The 19,573-nt window shown below is 43.1% G+C and overlaps 1 protein-coding gene across 1 annotated transcript in view; it reads right to left on the bottom strand.

Moving 5' to 3' along the window:
• The window catches only part of APLF (aprataxin and PNKP like factor), a 275,492-nt gene that overhangs the window by 183,572 nt on the left and 72,347 nt on the right, over nt 1–19,573 (bottom strand). The window contains exon 4 of the mRNA XM_088477484.1: nt 13,577–13,760. Within this exon, the coding sequence (XP_088333610.1) occupies nt 13,577–13,760 (184 nt within the window). The remainder of the gene's footprint in view (nt 1–13,576; nt 13,761–19,573) is intronic.

Here is a 19,573-nt window from a genome sequence, read left to right on the forward strand (position 1 = left end):
CAGTAGTTTCCAGTATAGTGCCATTAATACTATATTTAGCCTTTGGATTTTTGAGACCCAAGTGCATGATCTTGCATTTTTTGGCATTAAACTGTAGTTGCCACGTTCTTGACCATTCCTCTAGTCTACCTAGATCATCAATCATTTGTTTTACCCCTCCTGGTGTGTCTACCTTGTTGCATACCTTTGTGTCATCTGCATCAACGCATAGTTTCCCTTCAATACCATTTGCAATGTCACAAATAAAGATATTAAAAAGCACTGGTCCAAGTACAGATCCCTGAGGTACTCCACTGGTAACATTTCCCTCTTGAGACTGCACTCCATTTACTACAACTCTCTGTTTCCTATCCTGCAGCCATGATCTTATCCATTCAACTATCTTTGTATCCAATCCCATGCTTTCCACTTTATTTAACAGTCTGTGATGTGGAACAGTGTCAAAAGCCTTACTAAAGTCTAGATAAGCTATATCTATTATCTATGGCCCCCCTTTATCTATTTCCTTAGTCACCCAGTTAAAAAAGTCAATAAGGTTTGTTTCACATGATCTCCCCCCAGTAAATCCATGCTGTTTGGGATCCTGCAAATTGTTGGATTTGAGATAAGCTACGACTCTTTCTTTTAAGAGTGTTTCCATCAATTTCCCTACTACTGATGTAAGGCTCACTGGTCGGTAGTTGCTTGCCTCTTCCTTGCTTCCACTTTGTGGAGTGGGACAACATTTGCTCTTTTCCAGTCCTCTGGAATTACTCCAGTAGCTAGTGACTGGCTGAATAATTATGTTAATGGTGTTACCAGCACCCCTTTAAGCTCTTTTAGTATCCTTGGATGTATCCCATCTGGCCACATTGATTTATCCACTTTCAGTTTTGAGAGTTCTCTTAGGATTTTCTCCTCTGTAAATGTGCTTGTTCCTACCTCATTTTTCTGATTACACCTGCAACTTAACTTTGGCCCCTTTCACTCTCTCTCATTAGTGAATACTGAACAAAAATAATTATTAAGATGATCAGTTATTACATTGTCTCCCTCAACAAGACTCCCTCTTTCTGTCTTTAGTCTTTTTATTCCACCTTTTGTTTTTCTCCTTTTGCTTATATACTTAAAAAAAAGTTTTGCACACAGTTTTTGAAAGAATTCGGCAAGGAAGCTGTTCCAAAACCTCTTGGAGAACTAACCACAGATCTTATGTGGATGTAGGCTTGTTCCTTCAGTCTCTTCCTGTAATCCCAGACAGACTCCATGATGTTGAGATCAGGGCTCTGTGGGGGCCATATCATCACTTCCAGGACTCCTTGTTCTTCTTTATGCTGAAGATAGTTCTTAATTACATTGGCTGTATATTTGGGGTCATTGTCCTGCTGCAGAATAAATTTGGAACTAATCAGACGCCTCCCTGATGGTATTGCATGATGGATAAGTACCTGCCTGTATTTCTCAGCATTGTGGACACCATTAATCCTGACCAAATCCCCAACTCCATTGCTGAAATACAGCCCCAAACTTGCAGGGACCCTCCACCATGCTTCACTGTTGCCTCATTATTGTACTTCTATTTTTGAAAGCATTCTTACTTTGCAGCATTTTTTTCCACACCTGCCTAAAACTTTTGCACAGTATTGTATATATATATTTATTATTTCTACTTGTTATATATCTAATTCCTTATTACATAAGTTTTTATTGCCCCCAGTGCCAATGGAAAATTAGCAGTTTGTTTAATTGTTTACACTATATACTTGAGCCATGTCCCATTTATTGGCATCACTCCTGAAGTAGTCCTTAAATTTACTATAAAGTGGAGTGGGTCCAACAAAACGTGTTGAATGGACGATTCCTACCAGACCAACTTTGTTTCTGATTACCTCAATTGGATATCAAATAAGGGTTATAATTGTTTTTAATCATGTACATGTATTTCTTATCCTGTAAGCATTTTAGCACATGCGAAAACTGTTTTACGCTATGCTTTTGTGTTTCTGTTTTTAGTTAAGTTTCTATCTGTAAAAATTAACTGGATTTACCCGACTGATTGTGGAAGCTTAATTTTTATCATTTTCTGATACGGGGCCATTGTACATTTTTGAGATACGAAACGGTTATTGTTTACTTTATTGCACTAGGAGGCTCCACTATTTTTTATTTTGATATCTTTGTTCAGCCTTCTCTAATATATATAAATATAAACAATTTCACTCCAGCAGCACTCTTCTCCAGTCCAATAAGCTACACAAATGCAGGTGCCTTCCTCACATAATCCTCAAACGAAGTTGGTTATGATATGCAGCATCACAAAGTAGGGCGGCACTCATTTCAATAATATCACATGACACCAGGTATAACCGACGTTTCAATGTTTTATGCCCTGAGGAAAATGTTTGCATAAAACAATGAAACGTCGGTTATACCTGGTGTCCTGTGACATTATTGCAATGAGTGCTGCCCTACTTTGTGATGGTGATGATATATATATATATATATATATATATTATTTTTCGTTTTTTTAAATATATAATATAATTGGATATATTATTTTTTTATTAGAAATATTGTCAGAATTTACGCTAAGTAAAGCTGTACAATTAAGTGCAATATCACATTGTATTCATTCTGGTATAGTAGTTAGCGCTCCTTGAGTATTTTTTAGACATTTTAGACTATTTGAGTTAAGCTAACAGAGAATCTTCTTGAGTAGCAGCTTCACTTAATTGAGCGCAATAAAGGACATTTTTGGTGTGTGTATATATATATATATATATATATATATAGCACAAATGAAAAAAAATAAGGAACATTCACTTGCATAAAGCATCGGGTGAATTTCTCATTGACATGATACCGCAGTCTTCTTGTTCATATAATCTGCTATACGTGGGAATGATTGCACACCCAGAGAAAAAAAACACCAAGCCCGGCATTAAGCTGCCAAGTAATCAACAGCGTTTCCTCTCCTGCGGATGTATGGAAAGAGGAGAAATGTCAGAGACGAGCAGGAATTGCTGGAGATGAAGGAATGCTGGGGAAAGTGATGGATTACGGTGGAGGTAGCCAGAGATTATTTCATAATCACAAAAATTGCAATTATAAGTAAATAAATGACAGGAAATACATCATTCGCAAAGTGATATGCAGAAACCCAGACCCTGATAGGTAATTAAAAAAAAAAAAAAAAAGCTCTTCAACAGCATTTTTCATTAAAATAGCACTAATAGGCTATATATTTACATATTTGTTTTATTAATATTTACAAGGCGTAGCAATGCCTTAGAAACTTACTCTTTAGCTACCAAACTAAATAGTCAGAGGGACTTTTCATTTGTTGTGGAATCAGCAGACATGCTTCTGGTGCTGAGTCAGTTATGGCACGTACACACGGTCAGATATTCTGGTCGATATAAAAAATATCGTTTATCGTTTGATTGTTTATATCGACCAGAATATTACCCCTTTCAACGACCAAACGAGGGTCGATGCATCGACCATCGCCCATGCATGCAGACCAACATGGTCAATATCGACCATGTTAGCATGATTACTATAGGTACCCGCGATCGTTGATCGTGGGTCGTTATAGTAATTGGGGGGTTGCTGCATGTCCTGGATGTTCGATCGCTATCTGATAGTCTGATGGTCTGACCGTGTGTACCCTCCATTAGGTTGCCAGCAATGTGCATGTATTTGTGGATTTTTATTAAATATAACTGCTGTGCAAGAAGCAGGGGATGAATACAAACAGTGTGTCAGGAATCAGCAGAAATTATACCAGGCACAGTTCAATGTTTCAATTAGTAAAATGCCTCAACATTTTTGACAGCTGCAATTTGTTTATATTGATGCACACAATTCGGTTAGTGCAATGTATTCATTAACATTTCTAAACTAGATGTTACCCGCGGCTTCGCCCACGATGAAAATGCTTCTGACAACATTTTTTGTTTATTTTAGGTGTTCTAGTTATTTATCGTGGGAGTGGCCCACGTGACCAGCAGCGCTATACAGGCTGGTGGCAGCAGCGCCTTCACCCACCACTCACACCAATGTCACTGTGTGCCCTGTGCACAGACTGCTATGTAACCTGTTCTATTCATCCACCACTCACACCAATGTCACTGTGTGCCCTGTGCACAGACTGCTATGTAACCTATCCTATTCACCCACCACTCACACCAATGTCACTGTGTGCCCTGTGCACAGACTGCTATGTATTCTATCCTATTCACCCACCACTCACACCAATGTCACTGTGTGCCCTGTGCACAGACTGCTATGTAACCTATCCTATTCACCCACCACTCACACCAATGTCACTGTGTGCCCTGTGCACAGACTGCTATGTAGCCTATCCTAGTCACCCACCACTCACACCAATGTCACTGTGTGCCCTGTGCACAGACTGCTATGTAGCCTACCCTATTCACACCAATGTCACTGTGTGCCCTGTGCACAGACTGCTATGTAGCCTATCCTATTCACCCACCACTCACACCAATGTCACTGTGTGCCCTGTGCACAGACTGCTATGTAGCCTATCCTATTCACCCACCACTCACACCAATGTCACTGTGTGCCCTGTGCACAGACTGCTATGTATTCTATCCTATTCACCCACCACTCACACCAATGTCACTGTGTGCCCTGTGCACAGACTGCTATGTAACCTATCCTATTCACCCACCACTCACACCAATGTCACTGTGTGCCCTGTGCACAGACTGCTATGTAACCTATCCTATTCAAGTGAATGTGGGCCCAAAGCACCTGTACTCCCACCCCTTACCGGCCACGCGCATAGGGGGTTTGCTTTAACTTGATGGATCAAGATGAAACAAAGTGCAGGTTATTTCTAAGAGTTTCCACTTAAAAAATGATGCAGTTTTCATGAATATCGGTTCAGTAGTTTTTGCGCCAATTTGGAAATGACAGACAGAACGTTCTTATATATTAGTATTAGGTCCTGTGCTACCCTATGAGCCTAGGGTGCACTGACAGATGCTCATCTGCATTTCACTGCTGCCTGCCCATTCTCCTCCAACCTCTCTCAGTTACAAGGCACTTTCGCTCACAGAAGTGCAGCGCCCAATGGATGTTTTTAGTTTTGCGCACAGCACTCTGTAAACTGTTGTACATGAAAATTACAGGACAAAAGCAGGTTCTGCGATACTGAAAGCACACAGTCTGGCACCTGCAATCATTCCACGGGCGAAGCCACAGAGATTAAATCAGCACTTGATGGTAATGACACAAGAAGTTGTTTCGGCAACACGTTGGACACGTTGCAGGCAGAATAACTGGAAGAGTACTAGCACCCCTTTTACACTGACATAAAAATCCCGGGTTGCGCAGCAACCCAGGATTTTTGTTAATGTAAATGGATCCACCTGGGTCCAGGGACCCAACTCAGGTAACTTGCAGGGTTGAGCACGGGTCGATCCCATGTCACCCTGCAGTGTAAACTGCGCGATCCGGGTCACGATGACCCAGATTATGCCGCATGCCGCCTGATTGGGCAGCTTCAGTGGCGCTTGAAGATGACATCATCTCCAAGCGTCCGCTGCAACTAGGGCCGGCCTGACCAGAACGAAGCAGCACAACCCACCCGCCCTCCCTGCCTTCTGACCGCTGCGGAGTGAGGTAAGAGGGTCGCGGAGGAGGAGGGAGGGAAAGAAGAGCTGCTCATCTGCGCTGGAGAGGTGGGTCAGTGCTGACCCGGCTCCGGTGTGAATGGTCAGCGTCATGGTGTAAAAGGGGCCCTGTCCCGGGTCTGATCCGGATTGGAAACGTGTTCCAAATCCGGGTCAGATATTGGTTACCGAATGAACATCATGCCCTGCTCTAGTTCCCTGAGCATGATGTACCCCCTTCCTCACCCTCCCCTTGCTTGTTGCCAAGCATTGGCCTCCAGCATTCCTTGTGATTCATGCTGGTGAAGTATCACAAACAGTGGACAGATGGCCTGAAGAAAGTATAGAGATCACGGTAGAACAGGGAGAGGTTAGGATTTTGCACCTGGACTGTAGGTCAGTGTTTCTGCATCAAATTAGAGAAAGTGTTTATTAAACAACTGCGTGTGATGATAAGTTGTTACATGCAATATAGGAAAGCAGCTTTTCATACACCAATATTAGTAGCTTCATTTATTAATAATGGGCAACGGAATTTCATGTCCAGCGGCTTCTGATGGAGCAGAGCTAAGTGAGCACTGAGGAAAGAGTTTCAGTGAATTTTTTGCTATGTTGAGGTGAGACGGTTGGTGCAAATCTGTAATATGGACTCAAGTATGGTGCAGGATTAGTGTATGTGTTATGTAGTTTGTATATGATGGTGTTGTAAGCTTGTGGACACAACCCCATTGTGAGGAAATGAGATGTGTGTTAAAATTGTATTTGCAGCATCTAATTCCTGCAGCAAATAATTAACTTTTTAGCCCTTTCATTCCCCTATCCGTCTGCTAGAGTATGTGTGTTCATTCACAGGACTTATACTTCTGCACTAGCAGGTATATTATATACTGTAATAATGTGAGGAAATGTAATGTGCAATACTGTTTAGCCCTTGTCCATATGCCTGTTTTATTCATAACCAGTAGTGCAATGTAACACCTCACAGAACAAAAGACCTCATGGGTTAATTTCCACCTCCGCAGGGGACACTCAGGACTTACACCTCCTTCCATTTGCCTGCCTTTGTCCCTCACTGGAGTCTGGCAGACTGCACGGAGCCAACCCAGCAGGTGTCCATCCGGGAAGTAATATCTTGGAGAGGTAGGAGAAAGTTAGAGGATTAGGAACCCGCACCAATCAGGAAACGGTGCAACTTCCCTGGGTGGTCACAAGGACTGTGGGAAATTGGAAGGTTTCAAAAGAGGTCACCAAAGGCAGCTCCTCATGTTAGTCACTGACATTGGCTAAGAGGTAATCTCTCCCAAAGTGCCTAGTGGAACGCATCTCCAGTCCTGTGTGGACGTATACATTTGGAAACTCCTGTGTGGAGATCTTTGTTCTCTGGTGTGGACATATACGTTATCACTGCTGTGTGAACTGTGGTAGTTTCGACTGTGTGGTATCCCAGAAACGTCTGGGTGGACTAACCTGCTATTACGGCTGTGTGGATTTGGTAATAGTTTCTCCTGTGGGGACTGGGTGTTTCTAGCTATTTTGTGGAATTGTTCTGGGACTTTACACTCTACTGGAACTGCTACCTGCATATTGCCTGTTTGCTGTATTTACCCCTTGCCTTAGCATATTACGTATCTCTGTGTGCCATGAAAAATAAATCACCACTTTGGTTTCATCTGCTCGGTGTCTGGGTGATTGAGAGAACTCCGTATCCTCACATTTGGCGACAGCGACAGTGGGATCATTGAGACATCAATCAATTAGCAGAGAAAGTGTGAAGTCATAATAGAGAAAAGAGGATCAGGCCATTTGTAAGGAAAGAGAAATTGCAGTAAGTTGATCCCAGCAAGTGAGTGGGAGTCAGTCCTGTACAAGGGAAAATGTTTCTAAAAAAAGAAAGTCAATGCCTCAAGTCTCCCAGGGCAGTGAAGCTTGTGGGTGGAGGTATGTCGGCAGGCTGGGAAGCCGGATATATTATTTATTATTACAAAGGACTGGTATCAAATATGTAGAATACACACACATATCCATTTTATAAAAACAATTCACTTGTATGTAATTTCTATTCACTCAAACCAGCCAAGTGGTGTGTATGTACAGTGGGATAAGAGGTGAGACAGTATACACAGCATGCAGTCCATTGAGGGTATTTAATTCCCACGCCGAAGCAATTTAATTAGCGGGGATTATCCCGCACGTGAGCCCCCGCAGTTGGACTAAACCTTGCAGCTTATGGAGTTTCGAGGTAAAGTCAACGGAAAAAGCACACAAAATCGGGTTGAGCGCAGGAAAAAAAAAACATTTATTCTGCAGTTTACGTGGAATTAGTGGGTTTCCGTGCCTTAATCCTGATTTTTCTGGGCAGGAAAAAAGTGGGGATCCCTGGGACCCACATATTTTGTCACTGTATCTCTGATGTCTAGGGGGTCTACACAGGTGTAGGATCCGTGTGCATGTGCAGAATGGGTCCTGCGATCTCGTTCACATGTCCCTCCTAGCTGCAGCATGATTGACATGTTGCAGCATTTGGGGGGGATTTATGCCGGTAATTAGTCCAGCTAATTGAATACACCCCCATAACTACATGGGATCAGAACCAAATTGGTTTACAGTAGGGATGTGCAGGCTCGGATAGGTTCGAGTTTGCACGTTGAGTTCGGATTTTTCCCTCCAAAAAAACGGAACTCAGAAAGAGGCAAAACGTCATCTTGCATGGACGAACATCATCATTCCTGGACTTTTGTCGTCCAGGAATGATGATGTTCGTCCATGCAAGATGACACAGAAGCGGCTGTGCAATATGCAAATGTAACAGGAGGTGTCTGTATGAAAACACCTCCTAGCTTCATTTACGATCCAAATGCAGCGTCAGTAAACGTTGCCTCGGATCACCATCGCAACCGATGGGCGGTCTATTGACCAGACTGCATAAGCTGAAGCTTTCCGCAGACTGGCCGGTGCCTAGTCACTTGCGAGGCAGGGAAATCTGCGTCCTCCGAAGCGGACTCTGGCCTCGTCCCTCCAGAAATTTTTTGGGAAAAAAATGCCAGTTTCTGGTAACTGTGGCCAGCTCCACCCCCCCAAATGCTGCAACATGTCAATCATGCTGCAGTAAGCGGGAACTTGTGAGCAAGATCGCAGGACCCGTTCTGCACATGTATCCTGCACCTGTGTAGACCCCCAAGCATCGAAGATGCAGTGACAAAATATGTGGGTCCTAGGAAACTGCCACTTTAAAAAAAAATGGGGTCCTACCTGACCATTTCTGAGTCCCATCATAATTTATGCTTTAGAGATCCCCTTATACCCTTCAGACCTCCTCGCATGCTCACATACCCCTAGAATGCTCATCTGATACCCCAAACTGCATCTGTTTTGTACCTATAGGCAAGACTGCAGTCCCCATTGACAATAATGGGGACTGAAGCCTGCTACAGTAGTTAGCCTTCTGCAGGAGATTTCTGTGAAACCTTCTGCATTAGACTGTTCTTACTGTACATAGCAGCGATACATAAGGAGGTGGGGAGCCGGTGATAAGTGTAGGAGGTGGGGAGCCAGTGACAGGAGGATTCGGAGAGGGGAGCCGAGGACAGGAGGTGAGGAGCCTGTGACAGGATGATTCGGGGAGGGGAGCTAGGGGATAGGTGGGTGTAGGGGCTGGGTGCCAATGGGTATTAGAGGGGAATGGGAGCCACATACAGAATATGGTAGAGATGAGCTTGGAATAAGAGTTGTAGGCAGGAACAGGAGAAGGGGCTGGGTGTCACCAGGTATTAGAGGGGGTAGGTAGCCACATACAGGAGGAGGTGGAGTGGATCTGGGGACAAGAGGAATAGGCAGGGAGAGCAGAAGGGGCTGAGTGACACCAGGTATTTAGGGGTGGACGGGAGGCGGGGATTAGAGGCAGGAAGCCGGTAACTGCTGGGGCCAGGTGCGCTGCGGTACTCTCACCCTCATTCGCAGCAGGCACCTGGCTGGCTATTCAAAAACAGGCTGACGCTCTAGCCTATGGCCGCGCTGGCAGGAGAGACGAGAGACTGGTGGCGGGGCCTCACGTCTCCACTGTTCTTCTGGCCAGACATAGAGAGGCGGTCGGGGTTGCGCGTCTGCACTGTTCTACTGGCAGTAGACAGCTCATGCAAATAACAGTGGCTGGCCCAAGGTGTTAAAATGGGACCGGCCAGTTGTGCATCGGTCGCTCTGTCCCCCAGGCCCAGCCCTCCCACCCCTTCTTCTCCTGACTGCACAGTGTGGGATCTGAGTTCACTGTGAATAGACTCCCGGGTTAAGTAGAGTGGTGATCAGGTGAACCAATATGTAAATGCCTGCCGCAGAGTTTCTATTCACACAGGCATGTAGCACACTGCCTGTGCTTGATCCATGTCAGCGGGTGTCGGGTAGGAGTTTAATGCTGCCAGTCTTCCGCTTCGGTGGATACAGGGAAAGTGAAGAGGGGTGTTATGGCTTTAGCAGGTGTATATGTATACCCGTGCAGGTCTGCATTTGTTCATAATTCAGAAAACACTCCATTACTATACTCAGCTTGCATTACAATGCCCCTTCGCTCCTCCGCCTCTACATGAGCTGGGTCTCTGGCTCCGCCGCCAAATAGCAGGTATGGCGGCAATGAATGATATTTCCTCCAGCTTTGAAGGGGTAGACAGAGTAGGTTCCTATTGGCTGCAGCACACAGCATCTCATCGACTCTAAAGCCAGAAATTGGCAGCAGCGGAGCGCATCCCCGGGGACCCACCCATACTGCAAAAGCGAGTCCCTGGTCCTCAATACCGGGTAAAATAAGCACTACAGCGCGTATTTGCGATCACTGGAGATGGTTAGCGTACATCGCTGAAACAGGCCCAGAGACGACCCTCATATCAACACTGGCACTCTGGACTGACCTGTTACAAAATGTTCCCAGACTGCAGAACAACACTGGAGAAAATCCCAATCCCACTCTGACTTCCTTCATTTCAAATTCATGCTCTCTCGTTCCAAACAGCCCTTTTACAAATCTCTCCTTCAATCCTCCAAATCCTGATGCTCTTCACCACTTTCAATTCCATACCCTTCCCTCTTGCTCCTTCCCACATCCTTCATGGCCCTTACTTTTCCTCCGATATAGTTACTATCCATCATGAAATTTCCTCCTTCTGTCCATCCTATTAATGTCGGCCAAACCACCCTTTCTTATTCTCTCCCACCACTGAGGACTACATCCGGCTCCCTCCTTCCATCCTCATCCCCTTTCACATGTCCCCTCAACCCCATTCCCTCTCACCTCTTCTGTGCCCTGTTTCAATGCTTGCTGCCTTCTTTAATCTCTCTCTCTCTCTGTCCACTGGCACTGTTCATGAAGCTCTTAAACACACCCTTGTTTCTTCTGTTTGAAAATAATCCTCTATTAATCAACTCCTCACCTGCCCCATCTCTCTCCTCCCCAAACTCTTGGAACGACTCTCTCCAATGCCTTTCTTCCCACTCCCTACTCAACATGCATCTATCAGGCTTCTGACCCCTTCACTCACAGAAACTGCCCTTACCAAAATTACTAATGACCCTCTCATTGCTAAATATAAAGGGTCACTTTTCGGTCTTTATCCTCCTAGACCTGTCAGCAACCCTTAACACAGATGACTTCTTCAATCCATCCACTCTCTTGGACTACATGATACTACCATCTCATGGCTGTCCTTCTACCTTTCTAACTGCTCTTTCTCTGCATCTACTTTCAACTCTATCTGCCCCCTGAAATATATACAAGAATATTCAAAGCATTGATTTCAATTTTCAAAGTGAATCCAGAAAAGCAATGATACATTCATTTTCACAGTATCGATCTGATAAAAACTTAGTATCAAGAATAAAGCATAAACATATGGTATAAAAATAAGCATTTAACCACAGTTCTATGAAACACGTTGGTCTTCATGTGAAGAAGCCTGATTTACTTTTTTTATTTCATGATTTATTTTTAAATGGTTTAACGGTCTTCTTTATATTCAATATTTGGATTGAGTATGTTATTTAAAAATTTTGAAACAGTAGCTAATGATTCAGTCTTGTCAACCTATAGAAACTCTTCTTTGAATTGCACAATTCTCAGACTGTTAGACAAATGAGAGTTTATCAGCCCTAAAATGTTTCTTTACTGCCCATGTGGTTCTCCAAATAACCGCACTTCCACTACTTGCAAAAATATTCAATGACGGGAGGACTATCAGGAGCACTATCAAGCTGCTTCCGATTGATTTAATGTATACTGAACATCCAATGGGTAGTACTTAAATCATTAGCATCACAGCTAAATTACATGAAATCGTAGCTATAAATTCACATTACTTAACTGACATTTCTATTTGAACTACTTCAGGAAAGATTACTATTTGCCTGATAAAGCGGTAACCAACAAATGTTTGTAATTTTAATTACATTTTTAATTTGCATGCTGTATTTGTGTTTGTATTTAATTACACTTTATATGGAACATGTAACTTGAATTTATTAATTGTTAAAACAATATTCTCTCTTGTGTATATGGCATCTACATTACATTATTATATTGTTTAGTAATAGGGTATTCAAGCCACTTCTTTATGCCATCTGTAAGCTTTATATACGCCATTTTTACACAATTGGGGTGTGGAAGTATACGCGCTTGAAACATGCTACTACCATGAACGACAGCACTGATGCTCATAGTGGTCCACCAGGCGGAGAAGCCGGCAAATACTCCCTATTTCTATCCTTCAAATGCAGGACAGCCTTAAACTGGGAAGTCTACCATCTTAGGAGGCACTGGGTGAGTACAAGTACGAATGGCTAATTACAGTATATAGATCATTACAGACATTGAGCAGTGATTTTCATTTTGGATTGCACACTTTGGAAGTGAATTACAAGCCTTATGGCGATTAATCTTCTTTATAATGTCCAGCTAAATATTTTCCCCAGTTGTCAAAAAGTTGTATTTTTACCCCTGGAGAAGTCCTACCTAAGGGACGATACGCGTAGAGTATCAGTGTTTTTTTTTCTTCTGCCACCTGTGAGGCCGCCCAGCAGTGAGCTCACATCCTTAAGGGTGTTGGTGGGCTGAAATATCTGTCCTACAAAGGCAATGGGCATCCGACACCATTTATACGATGTAAGCAATTGTATATTTGTGTATACTATTTTATTAAGAATAACAATATTCTGATAGCTACTAATAAGAGGCCACTTGGCAATTTTTCTTGGGTGATTTTGTCATTTAGAAGGTATAATTCCAGGACATTGCATTCGGCATATACGTCGCTCCTTGATTTGGCAGTTGAAGAAAATGTCTACAAATTGATCAAAGGGATCACATCAATTTTAAAAAATCATCATTGCCTTTAGGATATGGACTATCTAACGATTTTTACTAATCACTTACATAACCACAGTTTAATTCTTGATGTGTAATGGTTTATTAGCGCCCTCAAGTTTTCTATTGTTGTGCATTATTTGATTGGTTCTCACTAACAGGGGTTCTGCTTTGAGATGTTGCGGTCTCTGATTTTAGCATGAGATAAGGGTATTTCTTTACTTTAATATATATATATATATATATATTTAAATTTAGGCTCATGAAATAGACTGCCTTACTAGACTTGCTATATGAAACAGAATTTTGGTGCTACTAGAATAGATGGAAAGCCGTTATTTCGCAAAATGTAGCCTGTAAGCCTAAGGCAACAAATGTAGCTTTAAATCAATTTTTATTTATTTTTAAACAGCACATGGACATTGGAGCAAAGGAATATAGCTTGGTTTTCCCATATGCATTACAGTACATGCTAAACAGACCAGATTTGTATTACACAGAATACTTGAAATACAATACTTAATCGGCTTCCTTAATGGACATGCAAGAGATTCTCATTCTATCACAATTTATAAAATTGTCTGTTAAATGTATTAAGAGAAATACAACTTACCAAATCGTCTACAAGCGTTTCAGTCTTCCCCGAGCTACAGCTTGCAGATGGTGGTGATGGAGGCTTAGGCTCATCTCTGACAGGAAAGGAAGGTATCCCTGATGCAACCTTCGATCCAAAGGCAATTGGAGAGCAGGGAGAGTTGTTATTTAATGCGCAGTCTTCATCAAGAACATTACTGTTTCTGCAAAACAGATGCAACATGGTCAGACACAGCCAAAATTGGAAGTGTACAAATAGAGTAAACAAAATAAAAAGGTTTGGGTAGAAAGCAAGGTGGGAGCAAAATAGTGTACAGTAATTATTCAATATGACAAAGCTGCAGGCCCCCGATTCGGTTGCCGACCACTGTTTTATAAATTGGTGGAGAATATTACTGTCCCCACACGTTAATCAAACCAGAGATATTACCCTGGGGCAGCAACAATCAGCCAATACGTGTACAGTTAGCTACATTCAATGCCCAGTGTTCCAAGTGCAGGATTAATATGAAGTATGTACAGTGCATCCGGAAAGTATTCACTACGCTTCACTTTTTCCACAGTGTTATGTTACAGCCTTATTCCTAAATGGAATAAATTAATTTTTGTCCTCAAAATTCTACACACAATGGCCCTCATTCAGAGCCGTACGCTCTGAGCAGAGCGCACGCTCTGCATGAGGGCCGGGCTCCATTTTCATGGAGCGTCCTCCTGGACGCTCGTATAGCTGTGGGTCACCACCCACAGGCTATACGAGCGTGCATTTTGATGGCCGCGACGGTCGTGACCATCGCGACCATCGAAATTGCGAGCCGGAGCCTGCGGTTGAGGTTTTCAACCGCAAGCTCCGGAGTGATTTTGGCTCTATCAGAGCCAAAATCACTCCCACTGACATCACTAATGATGTCAGTGGGCCGGCTTCTGACGGGAGGCGTTCCCGTGGGAACGCCCCCGTCAGGGAGGCACGCCCCCGGCACGCCCACCAAAGGGGGCGTGCTGTCAATCAACATTGACAGCACGCCCCCTTTGATCGGACACAACGAGCGAAGGAAAGTCCTTCGCTCGTCGTGTCTGGCGCATGCGCACGACGGAGCTCCCTCCGTCGTGCGCATGCTCAGTGCAGACCATCGACCCACTTGCGAGCGGACAGCCGCTCGCGAGTGGGTCTGAATCAGGCCCAATATCCCATAATGACAACATGTAAAAAAAAAAGTTTTTTTTAGATTTTTGCAAATTAAATTAAAAAAAGAAACACTAAGAAATCACATGTACATAAGTATTCACGGCCTTTGCCATGAAGCTCAAAATTGAGCTTAGGTGCATCCTGTTTCCACTGATCATCCTTGAGATGTTCCTACAGCTTAATTGGAGTCCACCTGTGGTAAATTCAGTTGATTGGACATGATTTTGAAAGGCATACACCTGTCTATATAAGGTCCCACAGTTGACAGTGCATGTCAGAGCACAAACCAAGCATGAAGTCCAAGGAATTGTCTGTAGACCTCTGAGACAGGTTTGTCTTGAGGCACAAATCTGGGGAAGGGTACAGAAAAATATCTGGTGCTTTGAAGGTCCCAATGAGCACAGTGGCCTCCATCAGCTGTAAATGGGAGAAGTTTGGAACCACCAGGACTCTTCCTAGAGTTGGCCAGCCGTCTAAACTGAGCTATCGGGGTAGAAGGACCATAGTCAGGAAGGTGACCAAGAACCCGATAGTCACTCTGTCAGAGCTACAGCATTCCTCTGTGGAGAGAGGAGAACCTTCCAGAAGGACAACCATCTCTGCAGAAATCCACCAATTAGGTCTGTATGGTAGAGTGGCCAGATGGAAGCCACTCTTTATTAAAAAGCACATGGCAGCCCCCCTGGAGTTTGCTAAAATGCACCTGAAGGACTCTCAGACCATGATGAGACAAAGATTGAACTCTCTGACGTGAATGCCAGGCGTTATGTTTGGAGGAAACCAGGCTCATCACCAGGTCAATACCATCCCTACAGTGAAGCATGGTGGTGGCAGCATCATGCTGTTGGGATGTTTTTCAACGGCAGGAACTGGGAGACTAGTCAGGATAGAGGGAAAGATGAATGCAGCAATGTACAGAGACATCCTGGATGAAAACCTGCTCCAGAGCGCTCTTGACCTCAGACTGAGGTGACGGTTCATCCTTCAGCAGGACAACGACCCTAAGCATACAGCTAAGATATCAAAGGAGTGGCTTCAGGACAACTCTGTGAATGTCCTTGAGTTGCCCAGCCAGAGCCCAGACTTGAATTCGATTTAACATCTCTGGAGAGATCTGAAAATGGATGTGCACTGACGCTTCCCATCCAACCTGATGGAGCTCCAGAGGTGCTGCAAAGAGGAATGGGCAAAACTGCACAAAAATAGGTGTGCCAAGCTTGTGGCATCATATACAAAAATACTTGAGGCTGTATTTGCTGCCAAAGGTGCATCAACAAAGTATTGAGCAAAGGTTGTGAATACTTATGTACATGTGATTTCTTATTTATTAAATTTTTATTAAATTTGCAAAAAAAAATTTTTACACATTGTCATTATAATATATAGGCTATAACACAAAGTGTGGAAAAAAAGAAGGGTACTGAATACTTTCCGGATGCACTGTACATTCATCTACAATAATGGTGAAAAAGAGCATACGTCCACCCCACCAGCGTATTTAACATTGACCCCAAGCAGGCAGTCAACTGAGGGCAAACCAGAGTTGTACGCAATTACATTGCTTGACTTGAGAAGGCCGTATATCAATTACTGCTAATATATATTTGTATTGACACAAGTAGAATGGTTCATAATTCAATGGGTTAATTCAACTAATCGACTTTTACCTAGCTACAAGCTGATCGGTTGCTAGGGGCAACTTATCCACTATTTAGAAGGCTTGATACATATTGCTAAACTGTATTTTTAAAAGACCAACAATCAGCATTTTTCCTTTATTAATTGGCAAAACCCCTCTCCAAGGGTTCCAACCTAGACCCTGAAACGCAGGCATTGAGTTCTAAATACCTATATTGTTTCTGTTGATGTCCAGTAAATAAAATAATTAATGCCAAAACCCTTTCTCAAAGCTAGTAAAAAGAAGATGTCCAATGACAACAAAGTCGACAATAGGGGGGGAGGGGGGGAATCATAGCCCACCTTCCCACCAGCAATTCTGTCAGTGCTAAATCAGATTTTAAATGTAATTACTTCTGGCACACCAGGGCTTATAGTGTGATGACAGCACTGACTGATATCTGCAGCAAGCTGTGCTTTGTAACAGGTCTCTGAACATCTGCCAGGGTAACTGTATGTCTTTGAAGACAGAATTGTATATAGCATATTGTAAATGCTCCTTTTTGGGGGAAATGCTGTGTGTCTGTTACTCCCGTTTTATCTTCTATGGCCTTCCTGGTCTGCTCAATTCTTTAGTATTTCTTGAGAAAAACCTTAGACAATTGTTTTTTTTAGTTTCATGTCGCTGAAAGGCTGTTAGCGGAGCTGAATGGGCCTTAAATAAGAGTATAAAACAGACAAGTGAGTCTGCGCCAAAAAAATCCTTATCCATTTTCATTTTTTAACCCTATTACTGTTTATTTTTATTTTTTTTCAACACAAATCCTCATTATCTTTCAGTTAGTTTTACAGATATAATAAAGAGCAATGCCACTGAAAAAGATCTGTTTTTTTATAATTTTGTTTCTAAAATTAAGTTTTTTATGACTGTGTATTCTGATGTTGGCTCTAAAAGTAGCAACAATTGACTAACATTCGTTATGCACAAAAATAAAAATATTGCCTATGCCGGGCATACATTGCCGGATAAAATGCCTGTCAGAACGACAGACATTTTATCTGGCAGCCTGTGAGCCTGCAGATACTGCGGGCATACACTGTGAGATGCATCCAGGGGAAAAACTAGGCTATCACTCGGGGCAAAGACCCCTTCCTCACACCAGCCCCCCCCATACCACTTCCCAGGCATCAATATTGTAGAGACTAAAATGTTTGTAGGGTGAGGGCAAAACATTTTAGTCCCATCACAGTAAGGGGACAGTGCCTGCTGCACTTATTCTGTGGTTCTGGGGAGTCTTTACTTTTAAATGGAGCAATTAGGTTACACTGTCTCAAGACTTAAATGGTTTAAAGGTTGCTGCTTGTACAACACTACTTCACCCACCATAGAGCATTGCAGTAATACAGAGCGCATTGAAGTGACAAACATACAATACAGTGAACGCCATGCAATACTGAGAGCATCAGTGACTGCCATACAATATAAAGAACATTAGTGATGACCATATAATACAGAAAGTAAAGTACTATTAACACTTCTATTTTTTAAAGCATTCTTACTTTGCAGCATATTGTCCACACCTGCCTAAAACTTTTGCACAGTATGGTACGTTAACCCCCTAATTATCTCTGACTGATATAAAAAAAACCTTTATCTTAATTAACCCCAATAAAGTATTAACCCCTTATTATTAACATTAACTCCCATATAATCTATACCTAACACCCATCCCCTCTATACCCTAATTTACCTAGTGAAGATCTCATGTGTGTCCCCCCCCCCAAGTTAACCAGACCCTTCATGCGTCATTCTTTTTCCACTCTCTTACCATGTGAAGGAAGCGAGGAGCCATTATAATCACAATCACCACTAGGCCTCAATTATTTCAAGCTATATATATGTAGTACAACAGAAGCTGAAGGTATAGGTGATATGTAGGCAAAAAAAATATTCCATGGTAATTTTATTTACTATTTAAATTTAAGTATTGCCACTTGGTCTTTCCGAATGGGCTATTTTAAAAATGGAGAGAGTAATTACAAATTGGATAATGGATAATGAAATAAACATGAATTCTAGATACAGCCCTGTGAAGGAATTGCCAATATGACCATCGGCGATAAAAAAAAATATGAGATATGGTAAGAACTTACCCTTGTTATCTCTATTTCTACGAAGTCCATAGGGTTCCATAGGATACCTTGGGGTATAGGCGATGGCGGCAGACATCCAGGCACCACAGAGTTAAATTTTCAGCCTCCCAGGATGCAAGGATGCACTGGGGTCCCTCTCCTATACCCCGCCCCTGAGCCTCAGGCCACTCAGTTTCGTAACAAGCCATAGGCCGGAGCAGGAGCAAAAAAGAGAGAGAAGACAGTATGGATGGAACACACAAGAATCACATTCTCACCAGAAGGAGACGGAGAAACCGGTAACCAGATCAAAGCCCATCTGCAGTACAGGTGCGACAGGGCGGGAGTCCTGTGGAACCCTATGGACTTCGTAGAAATAGAGATAACAAGGGTAAGTTCTTACCATATCTCATATTTTCTACTTCAGGGTCCATAGGGTATCCACAGGATCCATAGGGTATCCCAAAGCAGTATCCTTTAAGGGTGGGGACGCTCCTGTGCTGTAAGGAGAATCCGCCGCCCGAAGGAAGCATCCTGAGAGGCGAAGGTATCAAAAGCATAATACCTTACAAAAATATGGACAGATGACCACGTGGCTGCCAATCACCGCTAAACCGCCACGTCGAGCTGCCCACGAAGGACCCACAGACCTAGTGGAAGAGCTTTAATAGAGGATGGAACAGGAAGACCTGTGAATCCATCCTGCCAAAGTTAGCGTAGTGGCAGGCCAACCCATTTTATGGAAACTAGAAAGGACAAAACCGAGAGTCTGATTTCCTAAATGGACTGGTACGGTCAACTTAAATTCTTAGAGCCCGTACCACATCCAAAGAGGCCTCACCAAGAAAGGACTGGGGAAGTAAAGGCAGGTACTATAATTTCCTCATTGATGTGGAAACTAGACACCACCATAGGTAAAAAACCAGGGCAAGTGCGAAGCACTGCCCTGTTCCTAGGAAAGATGAGAAAAAAGGGAGGTCTACATGACAGAGCCCCCCATTCTGAGATCCTACCGGCCGAATCAATGGCCAGAAGGAATACAGTCCTAGCCGTAAGCCATTTGAAATCCACTGAGCCCAGTGG

The sequence above is a fragment of the Taudactylus pleione genome, unplaced genomic scaffold, assembly GCF_031769625.1.
Source record: "Taudactylus pleione unplaced genomic scaffold, aTauple2 ptg000201l, whole genome shotgun sequence".
NCBI lineage: Eukaryota > Metazoa > Chordata > Amphibia > Anura > Myobatrachidae > Taudactylus > Taudactylus pleione.